The 23,170-nt window shown below is 41.0% G+C and overlaps 1 protein-coding gene across 3 annotated transcripts in view; it reads right to left on the reverse strand.

Moving 5' to 3' along the window:
- ERICH1 (glutamate rich 1) overlaps positions 1-23,170 on the reverse strand; it is a 54,445-nt gene that overhangs the window by 28,270 nt on the left and 3,005 nt on the right. For all 3 annotated transcript variants that reach the window (XR_013392369.1, XM_028722399.2, XM_077926381.1), the window contains exons 2-3: positions 15,907-16,065; positions 10,069-10,203 (exon numbers count right to left, since the gene is read on the reverse strand). Coding sequence is in view for 2 of the 3 variants with exons in the window: in XM_028722399.2 (XP_028578232.2) it covers positions 10,069-10,203; positions 15,907-16,065 (294 nt within the window). In the remaining variant the exon portion in view is untranslated. The remainder of the gene's footprint in view (positions 1-10,068; positions 10,204-15,906; positions 16,066-23,170) is intronic.

Genomic DNA, 23,170 nt, shown 5'->3' on the forward strand with positions numbered 1-23,170 from the left:
AGATTTTATTTTTTTACTTAAATTGGATTTTTAAAATTAAACTTAGATTTTTAAAATAAAATGCTTTTGGAGGAATTTTTTTTCTAAGGATAGTTTTCCATTTAAGTTACATTATAGTCCAAAGGCTATCCATCAGGAAAACTCAGTCTAAGGTTTTTTTTTTAATTGTTTAACCACATCAGTTAACAAACATGGATACATACGCTATAATGTTATTGTTTTAGTTAAATAACTTGTTATTAAGGAAATGATTGTTTTTCTCTTTCCAATAAAATACAGCAGAAAAGTTGTCCAAATATAAACACTTAACTTATTAAACCTCACTATAATTTCATAATTATCTATGTATTTCTAATAGTATAACCAAATCAGTAACTTTTGATATAACTGTAAAAACTGCTCTGAAAATTTATTACAAGTATTCCAAAAATTAAACCTTTACCTGGTTGTAAATATTAAGATTATACCAGCAAGAATCAATCTTTCTGTAAAATAAAATAAAAATGTTTTAAATCAAGTCTTACTGACTAGTGATTTAAATTATGATTTAAATAAATTTGATTTAAATCAAATCCACCCTGAACAGCACTAGAGCCCGACTTGGGCATCAGCAAACATTCTTTTGCCTGATAAAAGAACATGGGATAGAATGGAGGAACACGGCGACTGAGTGGGAAATCACAAAGAGGAAAGGGTGAGGAGGGGACAAAAAGTCAAAAAACACACAACCACAACAAAATCCTTAAATTCCTGTACCTATAATCACATTAAATACTACTAAAGAATTCATTGAAGATCAATGGACAAACGTACTGGAGTTAATTTCAAAACATGGAACATAATCTGTTAGGAATTATAAAACAATTGTATGCAGAAAATGATAAAAATAGGAATGTCTATTGATGATAAAAAGGCACACAGACAAAATACGCCTCCAACCATAGCGGGTGTAGCAGGTGGCCAAACCAGAAACCAAACTCACAACAATCAGGAATCTTGCACTAAGCTAAGAAACCCAGAGTGGAAGTAATTTGTGTTGAAACTTTCAGGCAGTAATATTGATTAGCTGTTAGGAATGAATTTATTGCACGGCTTCCAGTGGGCTTTTTTCTTTTATGTGAAGGACGGACAAAAAAAAAAAGCCTACTATTTTAGCAGAGCTATACAGAAGGAAGAGGCCAATGAATCTCCTCCCTAGATAAACCTTTAGGTTTATGGTACAGTTAGGAGAAATATACTGTGGATTCTACAGCGCTACTGCTCACTTGTTCCTAAGAGGGTTTTTTTTTTTGGGGGGGGGGGGGGTTTGCATTCAGCTAACTTTTATTCAAGAAGAGACTCAGTGAAAAGAGTGCCTATGATTAACTTAGTTCCATTAATTTTAATGGGTTTATTCTAGGTAAACGTTAGTTCAGGCTTCCTCAACCTCGGCCCTCCAGAAGTTCTTGGCCTACAACTCCCATGATCCCTAGCTAGCAGGACCAGTGGTTGGGGATGATGGAATTGTAGTCTCGAAACATCTGGAGGGCTGAGGTTGAGGAAGCCTGTGTTAGCTGAATACAGCCCAACATTTTAACTGATTGAAACTTCGTGAGGGGTGAGGACTGTTACTCATGTTGTTGTTGTTGTTTAGTCTTTTAGTCATGTCTGACTCTTCGTGACCCCATGGACGAGAGCACACCAGGCACTCCTGTCTTCCACTGCCTCCCACAGTTTGGTCAAACTCATGCTGGTAGCTTCGAGAACACTATCCAACCATCTCATCCTGTCGTCCCCTTATCCTTGTGCCCTCCATCTTTCCCAACATCAGGGTATTTTCCAGGGAGTCTTCTCTTCTCATGAGGTGGCCAAGGTTTTGGAGCCTCAGCTTCACAATCTGTCCTTCCAGTGAGCACTCAGAGCTGATTTCCTTAAGAATGGATAGGTTTGATCTTCTTGCAGTCCATGGGACTCTCAAGAGTCTCCTCCAGCACCATAATTCAAAAGCATCAATTACTCATAGATTCCTTTAAAAATAACATTCCCAATAAATATTGTGCATTTCCTTATCCTTCTACATAGAGCAGGCCTGAGGTGGCTGCTCTGCGTAGTTGTATGGGCATATGTCTTAATAATGGGAAGGAGAAATGGAAAGAGTGGTTTAAATATGAAGGGTGTAGATCACTGTAGAACAGCACACATGTTGGCTGACTTACGTGTACATGTGTATCATTCAGGGTCAATCATCATTTGCATCCGTTTCCATGGCCTCATCGGAACCTAGGGGCGGCCTGTCCTGTTTTGCCGCCTGAGGCAAAACGGGAATTGCCGCCTCCAGTCCCAGCATCGCCCCCTGGTTCTCACAAAACTCAGTGGGAGCCAGGCGCTTCCCCAAGTGTTGCTGTTCAGCTTCTCCCCCCCTGAGGCAGGGAAGATGAGTGGCAACACCATAGAACATTGCCTTCTGCACTTACGCTGCCTGAGGCAGGCTCTTCACCCCACCTCATGGGTTGTGCCTGTAGCTAAAAAAATGCAGGTTTTTTACAGTAAAAACTGCCTTAAATAAATAAAATACTTGTCACCTTGTTCATACACAACTCCCAGATATGCTATCCTGCTGGCAACTTCATGAGGCAGGTATGCTGGGCTTCTCTCAGTTTTGTGAAACTCTACAATGGGTTCTGTTTCTTTGGCATCCTTGCAGGATGTTTTTTCCCCCATAATGGCACTGAACCAGTCATGCCTCTCCCACACAGGGCCGGATTTAGGTTTGATGGGGCCCTAAGCTCCTGAAGGTAATGGGGCCTTTTATATGTCCAGCTGTCCTTTGTCAACGACAAATTGTCACTGTTTTTTGTGTAGAATATATGCTATATGGTAATTTATGGACCTAATAGGTATCTAAAGCCATTTGCACATAACAAAATGCGTATTTTATCAAAGTAATTGTTGAACTGAAATACAATTAAGAAGAAGTATATTAACAGTTAAAATTTGGGGGGGGGGGCCAAGAGAGTGGGGCCCTCAGCTATAGCTTGTTTAGCTATACGTAAATCCGGCATTGCTCCCACAGTTCCTCTCTGCCTTTGTAGCCATCTTCACACAGGTACAAGGCCAATCTGTGTCTCACACAATGAGTATCAGGAGTGGTACTTTTCAACACTCATCACAAGAACAGTATTATTTGAAAAGACAAAGAATTTTTGTAAAGAGGAGACACAGGCAAGCATCTTAAACCATTGCAAAAGATTGTTTAAAGCACAGGGGTGGGAAGAATCTCAGAAATATTCCTCTCCACTCCTCCCTCAAGATGAAGTAGCTGATGTTGGATTCTTCTTGGACACTTATAGGCTATTTCAGCACAGTAGCTCAAAAATGCCAGGCACACTTCTCGCGAAACAAAGAGCTGGGTGCGCAGGTGTTAGGGATGGAAGAGTATTTCTGGTCTCTTCTCATTTTTGCAGGTGTTCATTCATATGTCAATTGTGTGCATTTGTATACAGTATATGAAAAAAATATATTTAAAATATATATTGAATTGTATATCCTATCGTGTTTTTTAATTTCTTTTTACATACTTTATCAGAAATTTTTGAAGAAGCACAAAAGATAATTACATTCTGATCCATGTATTGGTCTGGGAGTTGTGAATTAGGCCAGTTCTCTTACAAATGCAGCAAAAATCCCTGAAACTCCTCTATCCCTGAGAGTTTTAAACCAGGGTCTATCAACAGCATCAAGGTAAGGTCTGTATCAGTGGCATATTTGTTGCTGCCTCATCCTGCACAACAAATAAATATATTATGATGATCTAGCGACCATCATCATTCTTGACCATCCTACTGGAAATACAGAACAAAAACTTATTTCTGCAGGAATTGCTCTGAAGCACAGGAAGTATTCGATTGAAAACTAACCGAGTTTTACTCTGAGAAGACCCACGCTGAAACTATTGAACCTAACTTAAGTCATGTGCATTAATTTCAGTGTGTCTACTCTAAGCAAATCTGAAAACCAGTCTCAGGCATCTAAGGATGTTTAACAGTGGAAGTTTTCATGCCCAGCGAATAGGCAAAGGTATTGACAAGAGATGCTAGATATGTGGTTACCATGGTTACTCTGTGGTAGATGAAAAGGTATTCCAAGTTCAGAAGCATTTTATTTCCCCTTACTTTGTATGATTCAGCTAAACCCTAGTGTACTGAAAAGAAAACACAACACACGCAACCAATCGCCACACATGTTTGGGTTGGCAGTGCTTGTATGCATTGCCCCAAAATGATCTTAGGTATGACAGTGTTATAAACTGCAAGTGAAAATAGAAGCAAATCTGCAAGTGAAGTCCACCTTGTATAATGTTAAAGGTGACATTCCAGAAATATGGAGGATGCGGCAACAATACCACCCCCCTTGCCTGGGAGGGGAGAAACACCCTTAAATTGCGAAGAAAGAAAAATATATGCAATGACTTTATCATTGTCAAACCTAGATGTGGATTAAGAACATGAAATAGATTTAAGTATCTTGGTGCATAAATATGCAGAGTTATGAAATATCAAGAAGTGAGCCAACATGGCCTTGCCCTCATATTGCAACATGCGGACATCACTCTTGCATCAAATACCTGAGGGTTTTCTGGTCTCTGCAAGAGAGATTCAAGTTTGTTGATTAAAAAAACAAACAGTAGTTTAAGAATGTAAACGTCACTTCAACACACAACTCATTATCACCATCACCTGTTGGGAGGTACCCAACGTATCCCTGTACAACTCCTGCAGCCAAGCTGGTGCCAAACATCGTTCTGTTTTCCTTTGGACCACATCAGTGAGGCCAAGTGGGTGTGTCTTGCCGTCTGGGCAGTCCAGGACCTCCACACCCATTGCAACCCAGTGAGGTCACTTTGGGGCTGCAATGCAGAGGTTTGACTTCACCCCCAGAGATGCACTCCTTTGTCTTTCAAGACAGATGGATGCCAAACTAACTCCAAGTATGACTTAGTTGGACTATCACCCATTGTCTTTGCATGTTATGGATTTAGGTTCAGAGGCCTTTGTCCTGCAAAATAAAGAATCTAGCAAATCAATGTGGCTACTGAAGGCATCAGTTAGACACAAGAACATAAGAGCCTGCTTGATCTGACCAATGGCCCATCTAGTCCAGCATCATGTTCTCACAGTAGCCAATCAGATATCCATGGGGAACCTGCAAGCAAGACCCAAGAAGAACACTCTCCCCTCCTGTGGATTTCAGCAACCGGTATTCAGAAACATTACTGTCTCTGACTGTGAAGGAGCAGCATTAAGAGACAGCACAAAACCAATATTTGCAATAGGAAAACAAGGTTAAAATCCAAGAAAGCCTTTTCCCCCCATCGTACACTAGTGATAATTATATATTAGTCTAACAATTAAGCACAAATACAGCTTCAGATTACAACTTGCAGCATGAATTCTTAGTCTCAAAAATGTTATTATTACTAATAAGAAGTGCTGTGTTGTGACATCACAACAAAGAACAAACATGATTAATGCTACTTCCCTGTCAAAAGCTTTCACTCTTTGTTCCTTTATAAGCCAGATGGTGTGCCTTAAGGAGCTTATCCTACAGAAGTGTTCTTAAGTAAATAGATAACCACAAAAATACTTTGGGAACAGCCAGAGTTCAAGTTTAAACAGCTTGAAGCAACCACGTTATTGATTTAGGTACCAGCATTTGATGGATGATAGCTTATCTGTGGCTCAAAATTAATACTACATTAATGCCCTTGTCAAAACCATCAACTTACTTATTCGAAATGTTTGGGGTGGGGGATGGGGAAGGATGCTTTCAAAGCAAAAAATTCATTGAAAAAGTTCTTACAAGGTTTCTTCCAACTTCATGCTTGTTGAATCCATTTCATTTAGAACCCTCTATTTTTTCCAAAAAAAACCCTAGCATCATGGCCACTGGTCCCATCACATCCTGGCAAATAGAAGGGGAAGAAATGGAGGCAGTGAGAGATTTTACTTTCTTGGGCTCCATGATCACTGCAGATGGTGACATCAGTCACGAAATTAAAAGACGCCTGTTTCTTGGGAGAAAAGCAATGACAAACCTAGACAGCATCTTAAAAAGAGGACATCACCTTGCTGACAAAGGTCTGTATAGTTAAAGCTATGGTTTTCCCAGTAGTGATGTATGGAAGTGAGAGCTGGACCATAAAGAAGGCTGATCGCCAAAGAATTGATGCTTTTGAATTAGGGTGCTGGAGGAGACTCTTGAGAGTCCCATGGACTGCAAGAAGATCAAACGCATCCATTTTTAAGGAAATCAGCCCTGAGTGCTCATTGGAAGGACAGATCCTGAAGCTGAGGCTCCAATACTTTGGTCACCTCATGAGAAGAGAGGACTCCCTGGAAAAGATCCTGATGTTGGGAAAGATGGAGGGCACAAGGAGAAGGGGACAACAGAGGACGAGATGGTTGGACAGTGTTCTCGAAGCTTCTAACATGGAGGCAGTGAAAGACAGGAGTGGCTGGCGTGCTCTGGTCCATGGGGTCACGAAGAGTCAGACATGACTAAACAAATTTTTTTCCAAGTTTCTTAAACGGTATGATCATTTCCCGCAGTCTAGCCGAGCACTTTGCAAGGTTTCTTTTTTAAGAAGCTATTGCCGAATTTTTCAGTTTAGTGTCTGAAAATTTAGCAAAAGACAGCTTTCACAAATAAATATTCCAGCTTCATAGTGGTCCAGTTTGCAAGTCACATTGAAGCATAAAACATTGTTTTTAATGAACATTGGTTTCATGTGAGAGAGCAGCAGGAAGCTGCTCAAATGTTCCTGCAGCATTCCTCCCTTAGTGGACTAAGCAAGCAAGAGTTGTTGTGTCATCCAGACCTGGGCTTGCCCCCCCCCCCCCGGAGATCAGCCAAGAAAAAACCTTGGTTACTGCTTGTGGCTTGTTTGGAAGAAACAAATGAGCCCAGGTCTTGATGACATAGCAAGCCAGACTGTGGCTTCTTTTGTCTGCAAGCAAGGGAGGAACACTGCGGGAAACTTTGAAGAACGTGCAAGAGCACTCTGCTTGTTCGCATTAAACCACCGTCTGTTTCAAACAATGGTTCAAAAGTGACCTGCCAATAAGGTCAACCTAACATCTTGTGCATGGTGCCCCTAATTATACTGATTATACTGCTGTAATGAATGACATTCTGCAAAATGTGTGATGCAACGGAGGAGTGCCTTTGGACAAACTGATGATGGGAAATAGAGAAGAGGAACAGGAGATGAAGTGCAAACACCTCATGCTTCTGTCAACCATGCAAATTAGAACCCAGTGCAACAACACTAGTCAGAAATATACCACCCAGTTAAGAGCAATAAACCTGATAAATGACAGCTGCATGTCACTGATAGGAAATCTCATCTGGATCATGGATACTAAGGTAAAGGTACCCCCTGACAGATAGGTCCAGTCATGGACGACTCTGGGGTTGCATGCTCATCTCGCTCTATAGGCCGAGGGAGCCGGCATTTGTCCACAGACAGCTTCCAGGTCATGTGGCCAGCATGCCTAAGCCACTTCTGGCGAACCAGAGCAGCACACGGAAACACTGTTTACCTTCCCGCCGGAGCGGTACCTATTTATCTACTTGCACTTTGACATGCTTTTGAACTGCTAGGTGGGCAGGAGCAGGGACCAAACAATGGGAGCTCACCCCGTCGCGGGGATTCGAACCGCCGACCTTCTGATTGGCAAGTCCTAGGCTCTGTGGTTTAACCCACAGCGCCACCTGCATCCCATCATGGATACTATGCAGGGCCAAAAGGGGGCAGATCATGGATAGCTTGCAATGGCAAAAGTGGGGCAGAGAAGAACAGTTTTGGGACGCTAGACTTCAGCTTGGCAGAAAAAGAAAGACCACAGAAAGAGGAGCAGCTATAGGTTATGAATTAAAAGCTGTACCAAACACAGGCTCCATGCCAAAACTGAAATAGAAATAAATAAAACCAAGGCTTTTTAGCTCTAAGTACCCTTAATTATAACCTTGTCCACTCACAAGGATGCATGGCTAATAAAGCTAGAGCCAAACGGAGTAGAGAAGTGCAATATTTATCCTAAATAAAGCGGGGAAGCTTGAAAGCATATAGAAAAAATGCACAGACGAATGAAGATCTATACTGAAATACAGTCACCTAGCTATACTTTATTGGTCCTTTTCTTCTTCCGTCTCCGGCTAGACAAGCTTGCCATGAATCACTTTTCATTCTGCCTAGGTTATAAAACACCTGCCCAAGTAACAGGGGAAAGGAATAATGGGATACAGAAATGTGTGGCATCCTCAGCCTGATCCTGCCATATTTTGCTACTGACAAATTTGTCTGTACCTGTAATTCTTAAATACGCCAAAAAATTTTTGGACGCCACACTTTTGCCAATGCAGCTTAGATTTACGGACTGAAAATGCACTTGCCTCATACGTGTGTCACTTACGATCTTCCCCATGTGACAGTCCCAATGCCATGTTACATTTCCCCAGCTCCACTGTTGCTTGGTGTACTGAAGTATTGGCAGCCCCAGTTCATTTCAACTGACGGGCCTCGCCAATGCATGCGATCTCATGCTGTTTCCCTTCCTTTCAATAAACAAAGCTATTCTTATGGATAGAAGAACTCCATGCAAATTCACTTGCTGTCCACAAACAATTCCTGAATTGGAGGAAGTGGCTGCTATGCACATTTTAATATATATATATATATATATAATATAAAATTCATTGGTTTCGATGGAAAATAAGTGGGTGTTCCGAGTGCATCCAGCTGTTCTTTCATGCAAGCTATTCGTTTTATGAATTTCTCATGCACCGAGAAATTCATAAAATGAACACCTATCTGACTAGGAGTGGGAAATAAGCTACTGCATTCTCCTTTCGCTGCTCTTTAAATCAGCCCACTTAATACAAATGCCCAAAACTTAAACTGCTTAGTATTACTAGGAAATCCTTTCTATGTGACAGCAGCATAGTTCAGATAAAGATATGGCATATGTCACTCCAAAGTATCTGTGCTGTGTGTAGTAGGTCTAAGGTTCAATCCCCTTAAGGTTCAATTCCCCTGACTCAGCAGAAGGCACCTATGGAGTTAAATCATATACCACATTCAAGCTCTCTAGTACTTTGGAGCAGAGGAGGAGCCATGGGGATTGCCGCATGTGACATAGAGAATTGAGCAGGATGGAAGGTAGGTAAAGGGACCCCTGACCATTAGGTCTAGTCGTGGCCAACTCTGGGGTTGTGACGCTCATCTTGCTTTATTGGCTGAGGGAGCAGGCGTACAGCTTCCGGGTCATGTGGCCAGCATGACTAAGCCACTTCTGTGCACGGAAACACCGTTTAGCTTCCCGCTGGAGTGGTACCTATTTATCTACTTGCACTTTGACGTGCTTTCGAACTGCTAGGTTGGCAGGAGCAGGGACCGAGCAACGGGAGCTCACCCTGTCGCGGGGATTCGAACCGCCGACCTTCTGATCAGCAAGTCCTAGGCTCTGTGGTTTAACCCACAGAGCCAAGGTGTGGGTGGGACGCCAAATTTTGGCCTTGTATAGGGCACTGCTGAAATCTGAAATACGAAAGTGTGCCCCATTCAGAGACCCTGAAACCCCATTCCTCCATATATAAATATATATTTGAAGCCTGATCCACAGTTTAGTAAGGTCAATGGTAGGTATCCTTGCCCCCTTAGTTGACATCAGGACTTTTTTCCCAGCCGAAACTCAGTTCTGGCACCTTTCAGGTGGGCGCCATTGCCATTATAAGAGAACAAAGGAGGCGTTCGTGGTGAGTCATCCAGCACCTCTTTTTCTAGAAAAACAGCACCGATTAACATGAATAAAGACTCTAGGTATAACATTAATAATGGGATTTACTCAACCGAAGCATTAGGACTGGAGAAAAATTAAGGCAGCGCCACCTTCTTATGCCAAAGAGCAACAAAGAAATGCATAAAACAAGGTAAATGGACTCTTGGGAATAAATTTACCATTCACCTGTAACTTTCAGCTTTAAACAATGACCTGGGGGGGTGGGCACCGGTCAAGAAAAATGTCTCACCTGGAGTATTGGCATCGCTGTCTTCACTCTCAGAGCTGCCATTGCTGGGTTCGTTATTAGCAGCTGGTACATAATCTCCGGGGGGTGGATTCACTGTGTACATTTTCCTTGGAGGCAGACTCACACGCTTTTCACCTAGAAGATAACAACAAAACTGTTTATTCAAGTTGGCTGCACTGCTCTGGCAGAGACAAAAATAAGGGAAAATTGGTTTGGCTGCCCTCATCCGCAGGAAGAAGCTACACAGACTGAAGCAGGTGGACTGACAAATTGTTCCATGTGAATAAAAACAACAAATCTGCTTTACCAGTGGTGCCCAGTTAAAAGGATCCTGGGGGAAGGGGGCGACTCACGGGGTCAGTTTATCTTCTTTAAGAAAAGTTGAGGTACCCAACTAATGAAATGTACACCAATTGATTATGGCTGTGCTTTTTCATGTGAACAATTTCGCAGAACTTTCCCACTTACCTTGTCAGAACTACATAAACAGGGTTCGAAGACTGGGGAAAAGGTTGGTTTATGGTAAGTAGAAAAGTTGGATGTTATTATGAAGTAAGAATTTTACATCTGTTTTTTAAGCTAATAGATGATTTTTTATCTTTCCTTTTTCCCCTTCTCTTCTTAAAGTATTGTTTTTTAAAAAATGTTTAAAAATGCTTATGTTTATTTCTGTATATGCTTTTTCCCTGTTCTTTCAAGCTTGAATAAAAATTAAAAGAAAGGAAAAGGGAGGAGGGGACCTACATGAACACATGGATACGGTCACTAAGGCTGCATCAGTGCGGATACAGCCAAAAGCTACATCTTATCAACTGCAGCACCTGATCTGCAGCCCAGTGTGTCTCTGGTTTTCCATGAAATTTGATAAACGCTGCTGGGAATGCTACTGCAAAAAATAATTAAGCTTAAATGCTGCTCTGATCTATGGTGCACATTAATAAAGACAGCAATTCTCTCACAAATCACCTTGCAGAGTGGATGAAAGGAACATAAGGAACCCCACTCCAAAGAAGTTACAGTACACTTCTGAAAAGCATCTTAATGAGACAGCTTTAATAGAATTTGGCCACACTCACCAAAATTCAGTTGTGCCATTAAATCTATAGCTATTGAGAAACCGAACAGAGCTGAAGGAACGCCTGCTCCCACAACGATTGCTTTCATGAGGTCATGTCAGCTTTCTGTGCACACTGAACACTTCAAGGAGCAGGGCCTCCCATAGATCTTGACGAGACATCTTAATTTCTTTTGTTCAGCAGAAGAAATTAGGACATTTCACAGGGTTCAGGAGACTGAATTCCTTGTGCTCATCTCATCACTGCTGCCTATTTGTTTCTGACAGCATCAAAATACCCGCCCTGCGCCTCGCATTGTCTAAACCCAACTCTTTTAGAGGTCGCGAATGGAAAACAGAAATAAATGCAGCCCAAGATATACAAACTGATTAATCATGCAGTCTGAAAAAGACAAGACATCAAGGCAAAATTAATTGAAACTATTCAAGTAAATTCATTTCCCTAAATTCATGCTAAATCCCTCAAACTGCCAAGTCTTGGAGCCAATTTCTCCTATCACTGTTGATTAATAATGAGGTGTTAAATCAAGCGCTGGAATTAATGAGAAGCAAATGCGAAAGTTAAAGGGTGTTAGACTCTGCTGGAGGCGGTTTTTAAAGGCAGGCTCACTTCCCTGCAGAAAGTTTGTTCCAAAACGTAACTGCAAAAGGTTTTGGGGAGATACAAGTTCGGCATCTGCAAGATTTCCAGTAGCCTAGGCATACCCTTACTGAAGCTCTTGCACAAGAACATGTTGGTGTATAAACATTCCCTGCTCTCAAAGGGTCCCGTTCTCCATGTTTCTGTAGGGTTCACTGTTCTGGACGGACCTTTCCAGAGGGAAGGCAATATCGCCATGTCTCTTGCTAGGTGGGTTGTTAGAAGCTGGATCCTTGCCCTGTCTGTGAAGCCATCCCCGATAAAGCTGTGGCCTGCTACATTTCAATCCGCTCTCTGTGTTGGTTCCTCCTCTCTCTGGTCTGAGGCTACAAGACAAAAATCCCCTGACCGGATGCCGGATGTTCTGCCCTGTTAGAAACGGCCAGAGCAATGAAACATGAGGAGAAACAGTGGGCAGCCTCTAGAAGGCTCAGAGGGTGCTGGCAGTAACTCCTCCTGAATAGAAAGACTTGCTTCCAAGTAAAACATGCAAAGGATTCCACTTTTTTAACTTGTTTCTCATGGGCACACATTTAATAATTACTCTCCTAAACTATTAATGAAGGCTTAAGGTGGCTCTTGCTTCCCTCATGATATCCAAGGGGTTTCTGCTTTGAAATCAGAGAAAGCCATTTACTTATTTTCAGAAACAAGGTTTCTAGCACATATATTAGGGTTGCCATAAGTCCGTAATTTCCCAGACATATCCGGAATACTGCATTCGGAAGCAGTTTCTGGACGGAAATCGCTAAAATTGTGACTTGGCTTAAAAGTAGCTCAAAAACTTCATTTTTGTGTGTGTGAATTTGCCAAAAAAAAGGTCAACAACTTTGAGACAGCTGTGGGCAGGATTCCTGCACTGCATGAGGTTGGACTAGATGACCCTCGGAGGTATCTTCCAACTCTAAACTTCTAAAGATTATATGTTAAACTTAAGGTAGAGAATTGAACAGGCTGTCAAAGAAGTTATTGCAGGCAAGCCCTCCCTCCCCTCTACACTTACATTCACAGACTGTTAGTATGGCCTTATCCCAGTAACTAAGGGCATGCTGACTTTATCTGAACTTCTTTGGATAAGTCACAAGTCAAACATACCTTCATAGGAACAATTTGATATGGGTCTTCAAAATACAAAAACAAAACAAAACCCAGAACACTGTAATGTTGTTATCTAGTTTCAGAAGATTTGAGGGGTGTGTGTGTGTGTCGGGCAACAATTTATTCCACCCCATTGTAGATGCCAAATGAAGAGAAAGCCCAACTGTAATGGTCATTTGGGGTTTCTAGAGAAAACCTTCTGAAGGCATTGGGGAAGAGATAAGATGTCCAAACAGAGACAGAATTAAAAACAGCAGTTTGTGGATCCAGATGAGAAAAAAATAATGGTCTCAGAACATTATGAATAATCAACAATCACATTGATAGTTATCATAAAATCAGTCACCAGTAAACAAATTCTTGATTGAAAGGTATTTAAAATGTCATAGTCTGCTCTGCAATGTAGTAATTACAGTCCGTTGCTCTTTCTTGCCACAGTAATTAACCGCTAAAACGAATTGTTTTAATCAGTCTGAAAAGTTGTTTATTCCATTATTGTGCTGCCAAAATTCCTTATGAATATGTATAGAGGAGGTTTGCCTTGTGTGCCAATATATCACTGATACTCAAGTCTTTGGAATCAGGGAAACTTTGGACTCTTCTAGTAGAGGCATGCTAAAATGCATGCAAACATTATCCAGGTCTAAGACAACAGTACTGCTGAAGTAGTAAAAAGAAAAAGAAAAAGGTATTTATGCACTTACATAATCATTTCATGTAAACGTAACTTAGGAAGATGCGCCTACATTGAATCAGAAAGGTCATGCTAAAATCAAGATTTATTGCGGCATTGGGTTATTGGTTCCAGCAATAAATATGCCACTCTTGCGAGACATATACCATTTCTTATTATTTGTATAACAAGAGATTTCTGTTTCCTGGTAATTTTGAATGACAGGATATCCAATAATAAAAAATTACAGTTCTTCCTGGTAGAGGTTTATCCTGAATACTCCCAAATTGTACGGAAAAGGAGAGTACCGCCTTCACTACCAGTGTGACATATACGTTTATAGTCTTTGTATACGTTTACAGTCTTGTGCTTTGAAATTGGAATTTGCGTGGCCACATGAATGAAGGTGCAGAGATCATTTGCAGGGGAGAATCAGTTGACATGGGGAGGGGGGGGGGAATCAAAAGCTTCCCTAGTTTGCCAGCTGGATTCTTCCCTACAATTGTCAAATGTACGGGTGAAACTAGAAAAATTAGAATATCGTGGGAAAGTTCATTTATTTCAGTAATTCAACGTAAAAGGTGAAACTAATATATGAGATAGACTCATGACATGCAAATCAAGATATGCCAAGCCTTTATTTGTTATAATTGTGATGATCATGGCGTACAGCTGATGAAAACCCCAAATTAACAATCCCAGAAAATTAGAATATTAAATGAAATCAGCAAATAGACTCTCTACGGGGTTCAGGTCAGGCAAGTTTGCTGGCTAACCAGTCAGCATCCCCATAAAGCTCGTCTGTGGAAAGAAATATGAAGTGCTCAAAATCTTTTGGTAGACAGCTGCGTTGACCCTGGACTTAATGAAGCACAGTGGACCAACACCAGCTGATGACATGGCTACCCAAATCAACACAGACTGTGGAAACTTCACACTGGACTTCAAGCATCTGGCATGGTACGCCTCCCCATTCTTCCTCCAGACTCTGGGTCCTTGGTTTCCAAATGAGATGCAAAAGCTGCTCTCAGCAGAAAAGAGTGTTTTGAAGTACCCTCTTTCCCAAGCTTCTTAGAGGATGTTGCTAGGACCTTTTCAGTCAAGACCAGCGTCCTCCTGTCCAAATGTGCATCTTCTGCCATGAGCTTAGAATTCATGCTAAGTTACTGCAACATCAACATGGATCATGTTTCCACATTAAAGCTAAAAATTTAGCTGGAACTAAGTTAATCGGAAATTTAACTCTGCACTGGATGAGTCAAGGGGTTAAATGTGGTGCAACCCATTGAACTCAGGGGTGTCTATGTTCAGTTTACTTGATGTACAACTCTAATAAAGTGTTAAGTAAAAAGCCACTAAACGGTATTCTGTTTCATAAAGAGTTCACCAAGAATGCAATTAGAGAGAATAGGAAGTATGTTCTCTCTTTATTAAAAACTACATTCTTAGATATTGGAGATGCTCAGTAAGCACATGAATTCTGTGGTTTCATCTCCTTGGGAAGGGTTAGTGAACAGAAAGTATGTATATATAAAATATCACTGTATTTAAAATACACATTTGAATGGCTTGTGTTAATGAGTTCAAATGGTTGTACCGATGCCTACCACATTGGCTTAGCTCACATGTACTATTAAGCTATGTTGTGTTTAGCCAGAGTATGGTTTGGAGTAATGCCTGATCTCAGCCTAGCAGGCCAACTATGGTTTATTTTCCAGCAGCAAACCATGATGTGAATCCATCATTTGCTGTTGGATTACTAGTAGTGGCTTTTTTATGTTTTGGCATTATGTCTGAACCCAACAGCCGTGCTTAAACATGGTCTGTATGACACTACCTCAGATGATAATAATAATAATAATAATAATAATAATAAATTTTATTTATACCCCGCCCTCCCCAGCCAAGAAATGGCTTTTGCAGCAGCATCTCTTTATTGCAAGGATGCAGAGGGCCTTCTCGGTGGTGGCACCCGCCCTGTGGAACGCCCTCCCATCAGATGTCAAGGAAATAAACAACTACCTGAGCTTTAGAAAACATCTGAAGGCAGCCCTGTTTAGGGAAGTTGTTAATGTTTGATGTTTTATAGTATTCTTAATATTTTGTTGGAAACTGCCCCGAGTGGCTGGGGAAACCTAACCAGATGCGCAGGGTATAAATAATAATAATAATAATAATAATAATAATAATAATAATAATAATAAGTTGTTGTTATTGTTGTTGTTGTGCAACTAAGCACAATGCACATCATTTTATTTCACTTCGTGCAACACCTCCCTCAAGGTGACAGTTGTCCAACAGATTTCCCAATGTTAAGTCACAGGTTCTCCCAATCTGCAAGCTATATTATACCTGGTAAACTGGACTGTTGCTGCAAAATTGTGGTACTCTCAGGACCTCCCTGCTCCAAAACTGGACTTCTGGGAGCAGTGCTGCTCTCTGCACTTGAAGAAGCCACACCAGGTGGAACAGGAGTAGGAAAGAGCCTCTCCAATACCTTCTTTCTGAACACTAAAAGAAATAAGAAATAAAGTTTATCCATTACAGTTGGTATTTCAGATAGAAGGCCTGAACTTCTTGCACTACAACCATGTCACAAACTTCAATAAAAATTAATAATGGGGGTGGGGAGATACCATGGCAAAAATTGAGGTTACGCTTTGAGGTGAAATTGGAGCGCGGCTGCCCGATGCTCCAGCCGAAGCTATCACCGGAATCTGTTCCCAAACAATATGACATGATCGTAGGAAGTGCAGAACGCATATGGAGAAAATTAGACCCCTGCTTTTCCATTTTCCCAAGAAGCAATTACATAAGTGCATTAAATTGCAGACTAAGTGAAGAATGAAGCCACATCTGCTTGCTTCTTTCCACTCTCTATTCAAGTAGCTCTGGCTAGGGAGAAAATTTAGGGATGACCTTTACAGTGCTCAATAAATAGTTTGTGCTCTGCTCATTTAAAGTGCTTCATTGATTTCGGCTGGACTTTACCTTATTTTATTTAATTTATAAAAACCCCTGAAGTATTGAAATAGAAAGCCACTGAGCAACTACCTTCAACTATCATAGCACTTAGCTCATCCCATGATTGGCGTCTACATATGTGTTGCTCACAAAGTTTCATATGTCCTTCAGGATATTTTTTTTTAAGTCACTACATCTCAGTTTTTGTTTCAGCCTAAATGCAGGTTATTGTATTTTAATATTTTGTTGGAAGCTGCCCAGAGTGGCTGGGGAAACCCAGCCAGATGGGCGGGGTATAAATAATAAATTATTATTAATTATTATTATTATTATTACTACCGTATTTTTCGCCCTATAGGGCGCACCTCATTTTTTGGGGGGGAAATGTCTAGGTATGATCATTTGCGGCTTGAAGTTCATCCCAGCTGAAATCCAATGTCTAATAAAAAGGTAGGAGGCGACATAACAGAAACAGAGTCTAAATCTGTCCAGTGCATATTCACTACAGTCTTGGTTCTCAACAACTATCAAAGCAAAACAATTTACACTTAGAAGAAACAATGTAAAGAAGACCCAATTTATGTTGTTAGAAAGGGGAAACATTGAAAGAAATTAGTTTCGGTGGTTACAGGAAAAGCAGTGTTTACCTTCCAAACTCCTTTGTGATCTAATAGCAAGGTGGAAAAGTGGCACATCTACGTTTACATAAAATGTATGCAAAATCATTGTTGACAACCAGGGTTGATTTGATTTAAATCAAAACAAATCACAAGTCAGTAAGACTTGATTTAAATCAAAAAAATTTACAGAAAGACTCATTCTTGCTGGTATAATCTTAATATTTACAACCAGATGAAAGCTTCATTTTTGGAATAAAAAATTTTCAGAGTAGTTTTTTTACAGTCATATAAAAAAAATTACTGATTTGGTTATGCTATTAGATATACATAGACCGATAATTATGAAATTATTGTGAGGATTAACAAATTATATTTGGACAACTTTTCTACTGTACTTTATTGGAAGGAGAAAAATAATCATTTCCTTAATAACAATTTAAACAATTTGTTTAACTAAAACAATAACATTATAGCATATGTATCCATGTTTGTTAACTGGTGTGGTTAAACAATTTTTTTTAAAAAAAAGAACTCAGACTGAGTTTAGCACACATGAAAAACTTTAAACAAATCCTTATTTCCTGATGAATAGCCTTTGGACTATAATGTAACTTAAATGGAAAACCATCTTTACAAAGATTTTTCCTCCAAAAGCATTTTATTTCAAAAAATCCAATTTAAATTAAAAAAAATTTACATTTTTAAAATTTAATTATTTTTTTTAATCCATTTTTTTATCATTGATTTTTATCCACCCTGTTGACAACTGATCTTCAGTTACTTCTCTTACATGCTATGAAGTTGACATACTCATGTTTGGAGGCTGCAGCAGGGAACCACAAGGTGGAAATGAAAATTACTTCATTTGGATATTCCCTATTAGAACAGTTTTTATGGGATCAGTTGTGCTTGTGTTTCATGGGCACTCTTGCAGAGTCAAGGAAACCCATTTTCACCAATGCATACACTTACGACTGCTTGCGCAGAGTTGTGACCCATGAATCAAACCACTTGATAGCTTGAGAATATTCATTGCATTAATCAAATCAGATGGCAAAGAAATCAATGGCCTTTTAATGACCATGGCAAAACTATCTCCGCTAACACCCCCACACCCCAAAGGGCAGCTTCAGAATCAGATGTCAGCTTATGAGAAGCAAGGAACCCCGCCCCCCCCCCCCCAGTCTGCTTTTCAGCGGTGTATTATTCTTCAGCACATTGCCAGGAGGAGCTAGAAATGCATACACTCTGGGTATGCATTTGCAAGCATGGAAAGGAGCAAAATGCCAACAATGAAAGCAGACTTGGCCATTCTGAACACATAGTTACACCTACCCTGGGACACGCAGGGTTGAAAGGAGAGAAGATTACATTTCAATTGGAAACTCAAGTCAGCTTGCATTCTCTGAATTGATATCTTGATGAATGCCACTGCAACCTTTCTCAAATTGGAATTTTGTAAAATAAAAATAAATGGGGCAGAGACTTCTCCATATTAAAAGAAAGATGGGCAAATGAGAGAGAATGCACCCATTTTCTTTGGAAGGTCAGCAGAAGTATTGTACTATGGAAATTAAAAACTGCTGAGGAATTCTGGACTTTTTACATTGAACCACCTGAAGGCTACTCTTACGGCCTGCATCATGGCCAACATCAGTGTAATGTAGGCCGGATTAAGACAGCATTGATAACGTTTTCTGCTGTACTTTATTGGAAAGAGAAAAATAATCATTTCCTTAATAACAATTTAAACAATTTATTTATCTAAAACAATAACATTATAGCATACAAGGTAAAAAAAACCCACTTTTGGAAATCTTGTGGAATCTAATGGAAGTTTAGCACTCATTTGTGTGCTATATGCTTCCAGTAAAAATCCATTAACCCACAAATTCACAGGAGTTTTATGCTGTAATTTCCCCTTGGTTTTCATTGATCACCCCCCCCCCCCCCGCACTTCCCAAGTCACTCCCATGATGAAATTTAGAGCAGTAAAGTTCAGTTTTCATGAGTGAATCATGGGGGAAACGGAATTGTTCATTAGTAAAACAACAACAACGGGGATGACATGCCTGCTGTTGTGTCACACCACATCTAGGAGTGATGCGGATGCAATTTAGCATGACATGGTGGGGTGCTGATGAAAAAGCTGCAGTTCCCTAATGCAGCTGGTAATGCAGTACGGTATATAAAAGGGACCTTAGAAACTGAGGAAACAGAGGAACTAGCATTATAAACAGGGAAACTAAGGCAGCATTCCCTGCATCTGAATGTACTTTTAGTTGCAATCCTATGGACTCTCAGCATCAATCTAGAATGCAAAACAATAGCTGTGAAAACAAGTCACACCACAAGTTACTGCACCCCTGGCAACTACACCATCATTTCTATGTCTTATGCTAATAACCCATACAAACCATACACCAAATGTGCTAATCAGCACGCAGCTGACAGCAGGAACACTGCAATGACATCACCCTACCATTCACCCAAGCAACATGCAAGCAAGGTCCCAGTCGGATAAGGAGGCAGCCAAACTTATAAAGCCAGAAACTGCAGGGCTCCCCTCTCACAGAGAAGTTTGAACCCCAAGTAGTAGCAGCAGCAACCCACAGAAAGCCACTCTTATGCCAGGTCAAGACACAGAGGCAAGGCTTGCCGTTCTATTCACAGTCCGCCAACTCCATAGGCAATGGAACGGAGGAAGCCTGCATATAGTGCCAACGCCTCCCCTAGGCAAAGGTTCAAGGCCTTTCCCTGGGAACAATGCCTCGCCAACGCACAACGTACCCGATGTATGAGCAACAGTGGTGCCCTGGTGAGGGCAACAAGCATTTTGCAAGGGGAAAGAAAGGGAGCCATTTGGGCAAGGAAGAACGCACACGAAACAGGAGGCTCGCAGGAAACGAGGCCAAGTTTTCCAACAGCTCGGTGGAAGCTGTGCAACATGGGTTTTGTTTTTACAAGGATGGAAATGCAAGTTCTACAACACAAAGCCTACAATGGGGTGTGGGGAGGCCCCTGGTAAGAAGCAGCAATATTGTAAGGAAGAAGGAAGGACACATCAACAGGGCAACAGGTTATGCAAGACTCTAGATCTCAAAAAAACCAAGTTGTGTCCCCCCACCCCACTTCTTCCAGAGAAGCTAAAGTTACAACAGTCACATTCTGTAGCTCCTACTGTTGAAGTCTCCTTTTCGATTGGCTCAGGACTATATAAAACACGATTCCTATGCCGCTTTTCTGGCCTGTGCATAAGTAATCTTGAAATAAGAGTTGTCCCAAGCATTCCAACCACCTAGATTGCTTCAAGTCACCAGGAGAGATATGCGGCCATATTTAAATGACTTATGAGCTGTCCACAGGGTAAATATTCTGGCAAGTAAACAGGAGAAAAACTTACTACAACCAATGATTTCATGTGTGCGCTGCGGGATATTTATGCTCCTGTTCAGAAAGTGTTACGTCGGCATAATCAGCTATTACTCTCTCACCCACCAAGCATCTCTGGGAGTCTATGACTTCAGTTCCTTTCTTACTGGAGCCACAGTAAGAGTGCTCTCTGAAGATCAGAAAAGGCATCTCTTGGAGCAGTAACCCATTGCACTTCAATTTCTGGAAAGACTTGAGACAGACTTCAAACAGTTCAGCTTTTTGGATTAATGAAGATATATACACAGGGGTGAGCTCCCGTTGCTCGGTCCCTGCTCCTGCCCACCTAGCAGTTCGAAAGCACGTCAAAGTGCAAGTAGATAAATAGGTACCACTCCGGCGGGAAGGTAAACGGCATTTCCGTGCACTGCTCTGGTTCACCAGAAGCAGCTTAGTCATGCTGGCCTTTACCTTTTATACACAGAAAGGTGATGTCTGAGGGACAAGGGAGAGGGAATCTTCCAGGGTGGGAGGCTGGGGGAAGCTGCCAGGTGATTGATGGAAGGGTTCACTGTGTGTGTGTGTGTGTGTGTGTGTGTGTGTGTGTGTGTGTGATAAAGCTTAAGACATAATTGTGACAGAGGGCATTATATTTACGTTCTGTTCTTTTCTCTCTCTTCTTATTTTCTTCCTTTCCTTATTCTTGCTCTCCACCCACCCCCCCTATTTTTCTCTAGGTTAGTTTGGCTTTTATTGTATTTTACATCAAAAACTTTTAATAAAAAAATGATTATTTTTATTTTTAAAGAGAGATACTTCAAACCAGGCCCGGAATTAGCCCCTGGCATAGGTGGGCAACTGTCAAGGTCCACACGACAGTATTTTCATTTTAAATATATATAAACTCAAATGTAAGACTAGTGCTAAAAAGGAAAGCCTCAGTCCAACAGGCTGTCATCTTTTTTCTTACCCAAGTACCTCTGAGCCTTACGCACAGTGCAGCTATACTATATTGGGGTCAGAAGCATTTGTGGCAGAGATGCTGGCAGCTGCTAAGGAGTCAAGACAGCCCATCTCCTTTCAATTCTGGATACTGAAAGCAGGCAGAGGATTTGGGCAAGCCTGGGTGGGGTTCATCTGGGGCCAGGTCTGCATTTTCTTTTTTCTTTTAACTGGTGCACCATTGAAAGGAGACCCTATAGTCAGGTCAGTCTTCCGCACCACCCAGCTCACTTGGGGTGGGATACTGGACTGCCGCAGTGGTGGCCTGGGAGAGAATGTGACTGTCAGAAAGACACAATGAAGGATAGGTTAGGACTGCCCCATGTGTGATGGGACGTGTTGATATGGAAGTACTTGGACACTGCAGGAAACCTAGCCTTGTAATCTACCAGAACTGGCTTATTTTCATTGCCTACAAAGGATAATAATTTCAGATATATTCATTACTCTACAAACAACTTCTTTTGCACACAGCCATAACAAGAACACACTTCTGTGTAGCCAAAATGTATCTCCCCTCCCCGCCAAAAAGCTATGGGCAATAGCCACCTAAGTCCTACTCATGTCCAGTCTATTGATTTCACTGTGTCTATTCCAGCTATGATTAACCATTGAGTTTCATCCATTTGTAACGCCACCATGAGATCTTTGATCTCCCATTGTGTAATGTTCCCATTTTTCTTCTGAGCTTCATCTCCACACAATTGGGAGAAACTTCCCCAGCCTTGCTTTAAAATGCAGACCCTGATCCAAGCCACACATTATTCTAAATGCACAGCATGCAATTATGTGTGTGGGTTCTTCCCTCGCTTATTTAATTACAGGTATGGGAGGATGACTTTTGTTCTCTGGAACTGCAGTATGAGGGGAAGGGAATTTCAACCTTAGTGCCCTCAGCTGTGAGTTTAATGACCCCCCCCCCCAAAAAAAACCTATGACGCTCAACAACAACAGCAACCAAAGATCCTACTGGCACCAATGTTCCCACCTCCCCCAATGCCTTATAGATGTATGTGTTTAGAAGCTGGACTCTGTTTGTAATGGAAGTGAGTTTGTTTTGTTTTTTGCTGTTGCTGTTATTATTGTTGTTGTTGTTGTAGCAGCAGCTGTGTTCTGCATGAAATTTAAAATAAATATATCTTTTTCAAACAAACGTGTGTATTTGCACCAGGATCGTAGTGTGTGTGTGTTAGATCTCCCTTCCCCTCATACTATGATCCCAAAGAACAGCCTGCTACCTGTACAGTACTTGCAATTAAATAAGGAATAATAATCATAATCATAATAAATTTTTATTTATATCCCGCCCTTCCTGGTTCAGAACACTGGGCTCAGGGTGGCTAACAACAAATTTAAAACACTTAATTGTAATACAACATAGAAGCAGCATAAAATACAGTATAAAAGCATGAATAACAATAAAATTCAAAGTTCAAAAGTCAATTTGGGGGAAATCCATCCAATAAACATTAGATAATCACCAGGGCTAGCTGGCTGAATTAGTCCTACTTGGACCAGCGAGGAGAATTAGCTATGGGGTCTCAAAGCGGGTAATCTACATAAAAGGGGAGGGGGAGAGAAGGGAAGGGAAATAAAAGATCAGGCTGAATTCAAATTAAAGGCCAGGCAGAATAGCTCTGTCTTACAGGCCCAGCAGA

This window comes from Podarcis muralis, chromosome 3, assembly GCF_964188315.1.
Source record: "Podarcis muralis chromosome 3, rPodMur119.hap1.1, whole genome shotgun sequence".
Classification (NCBI taxonomy): Eukaryota; Metazoa; Chordata; class Lepidosauria; order Squamata; family Lacertidae; genus Podarcis; species Podarcis muralis.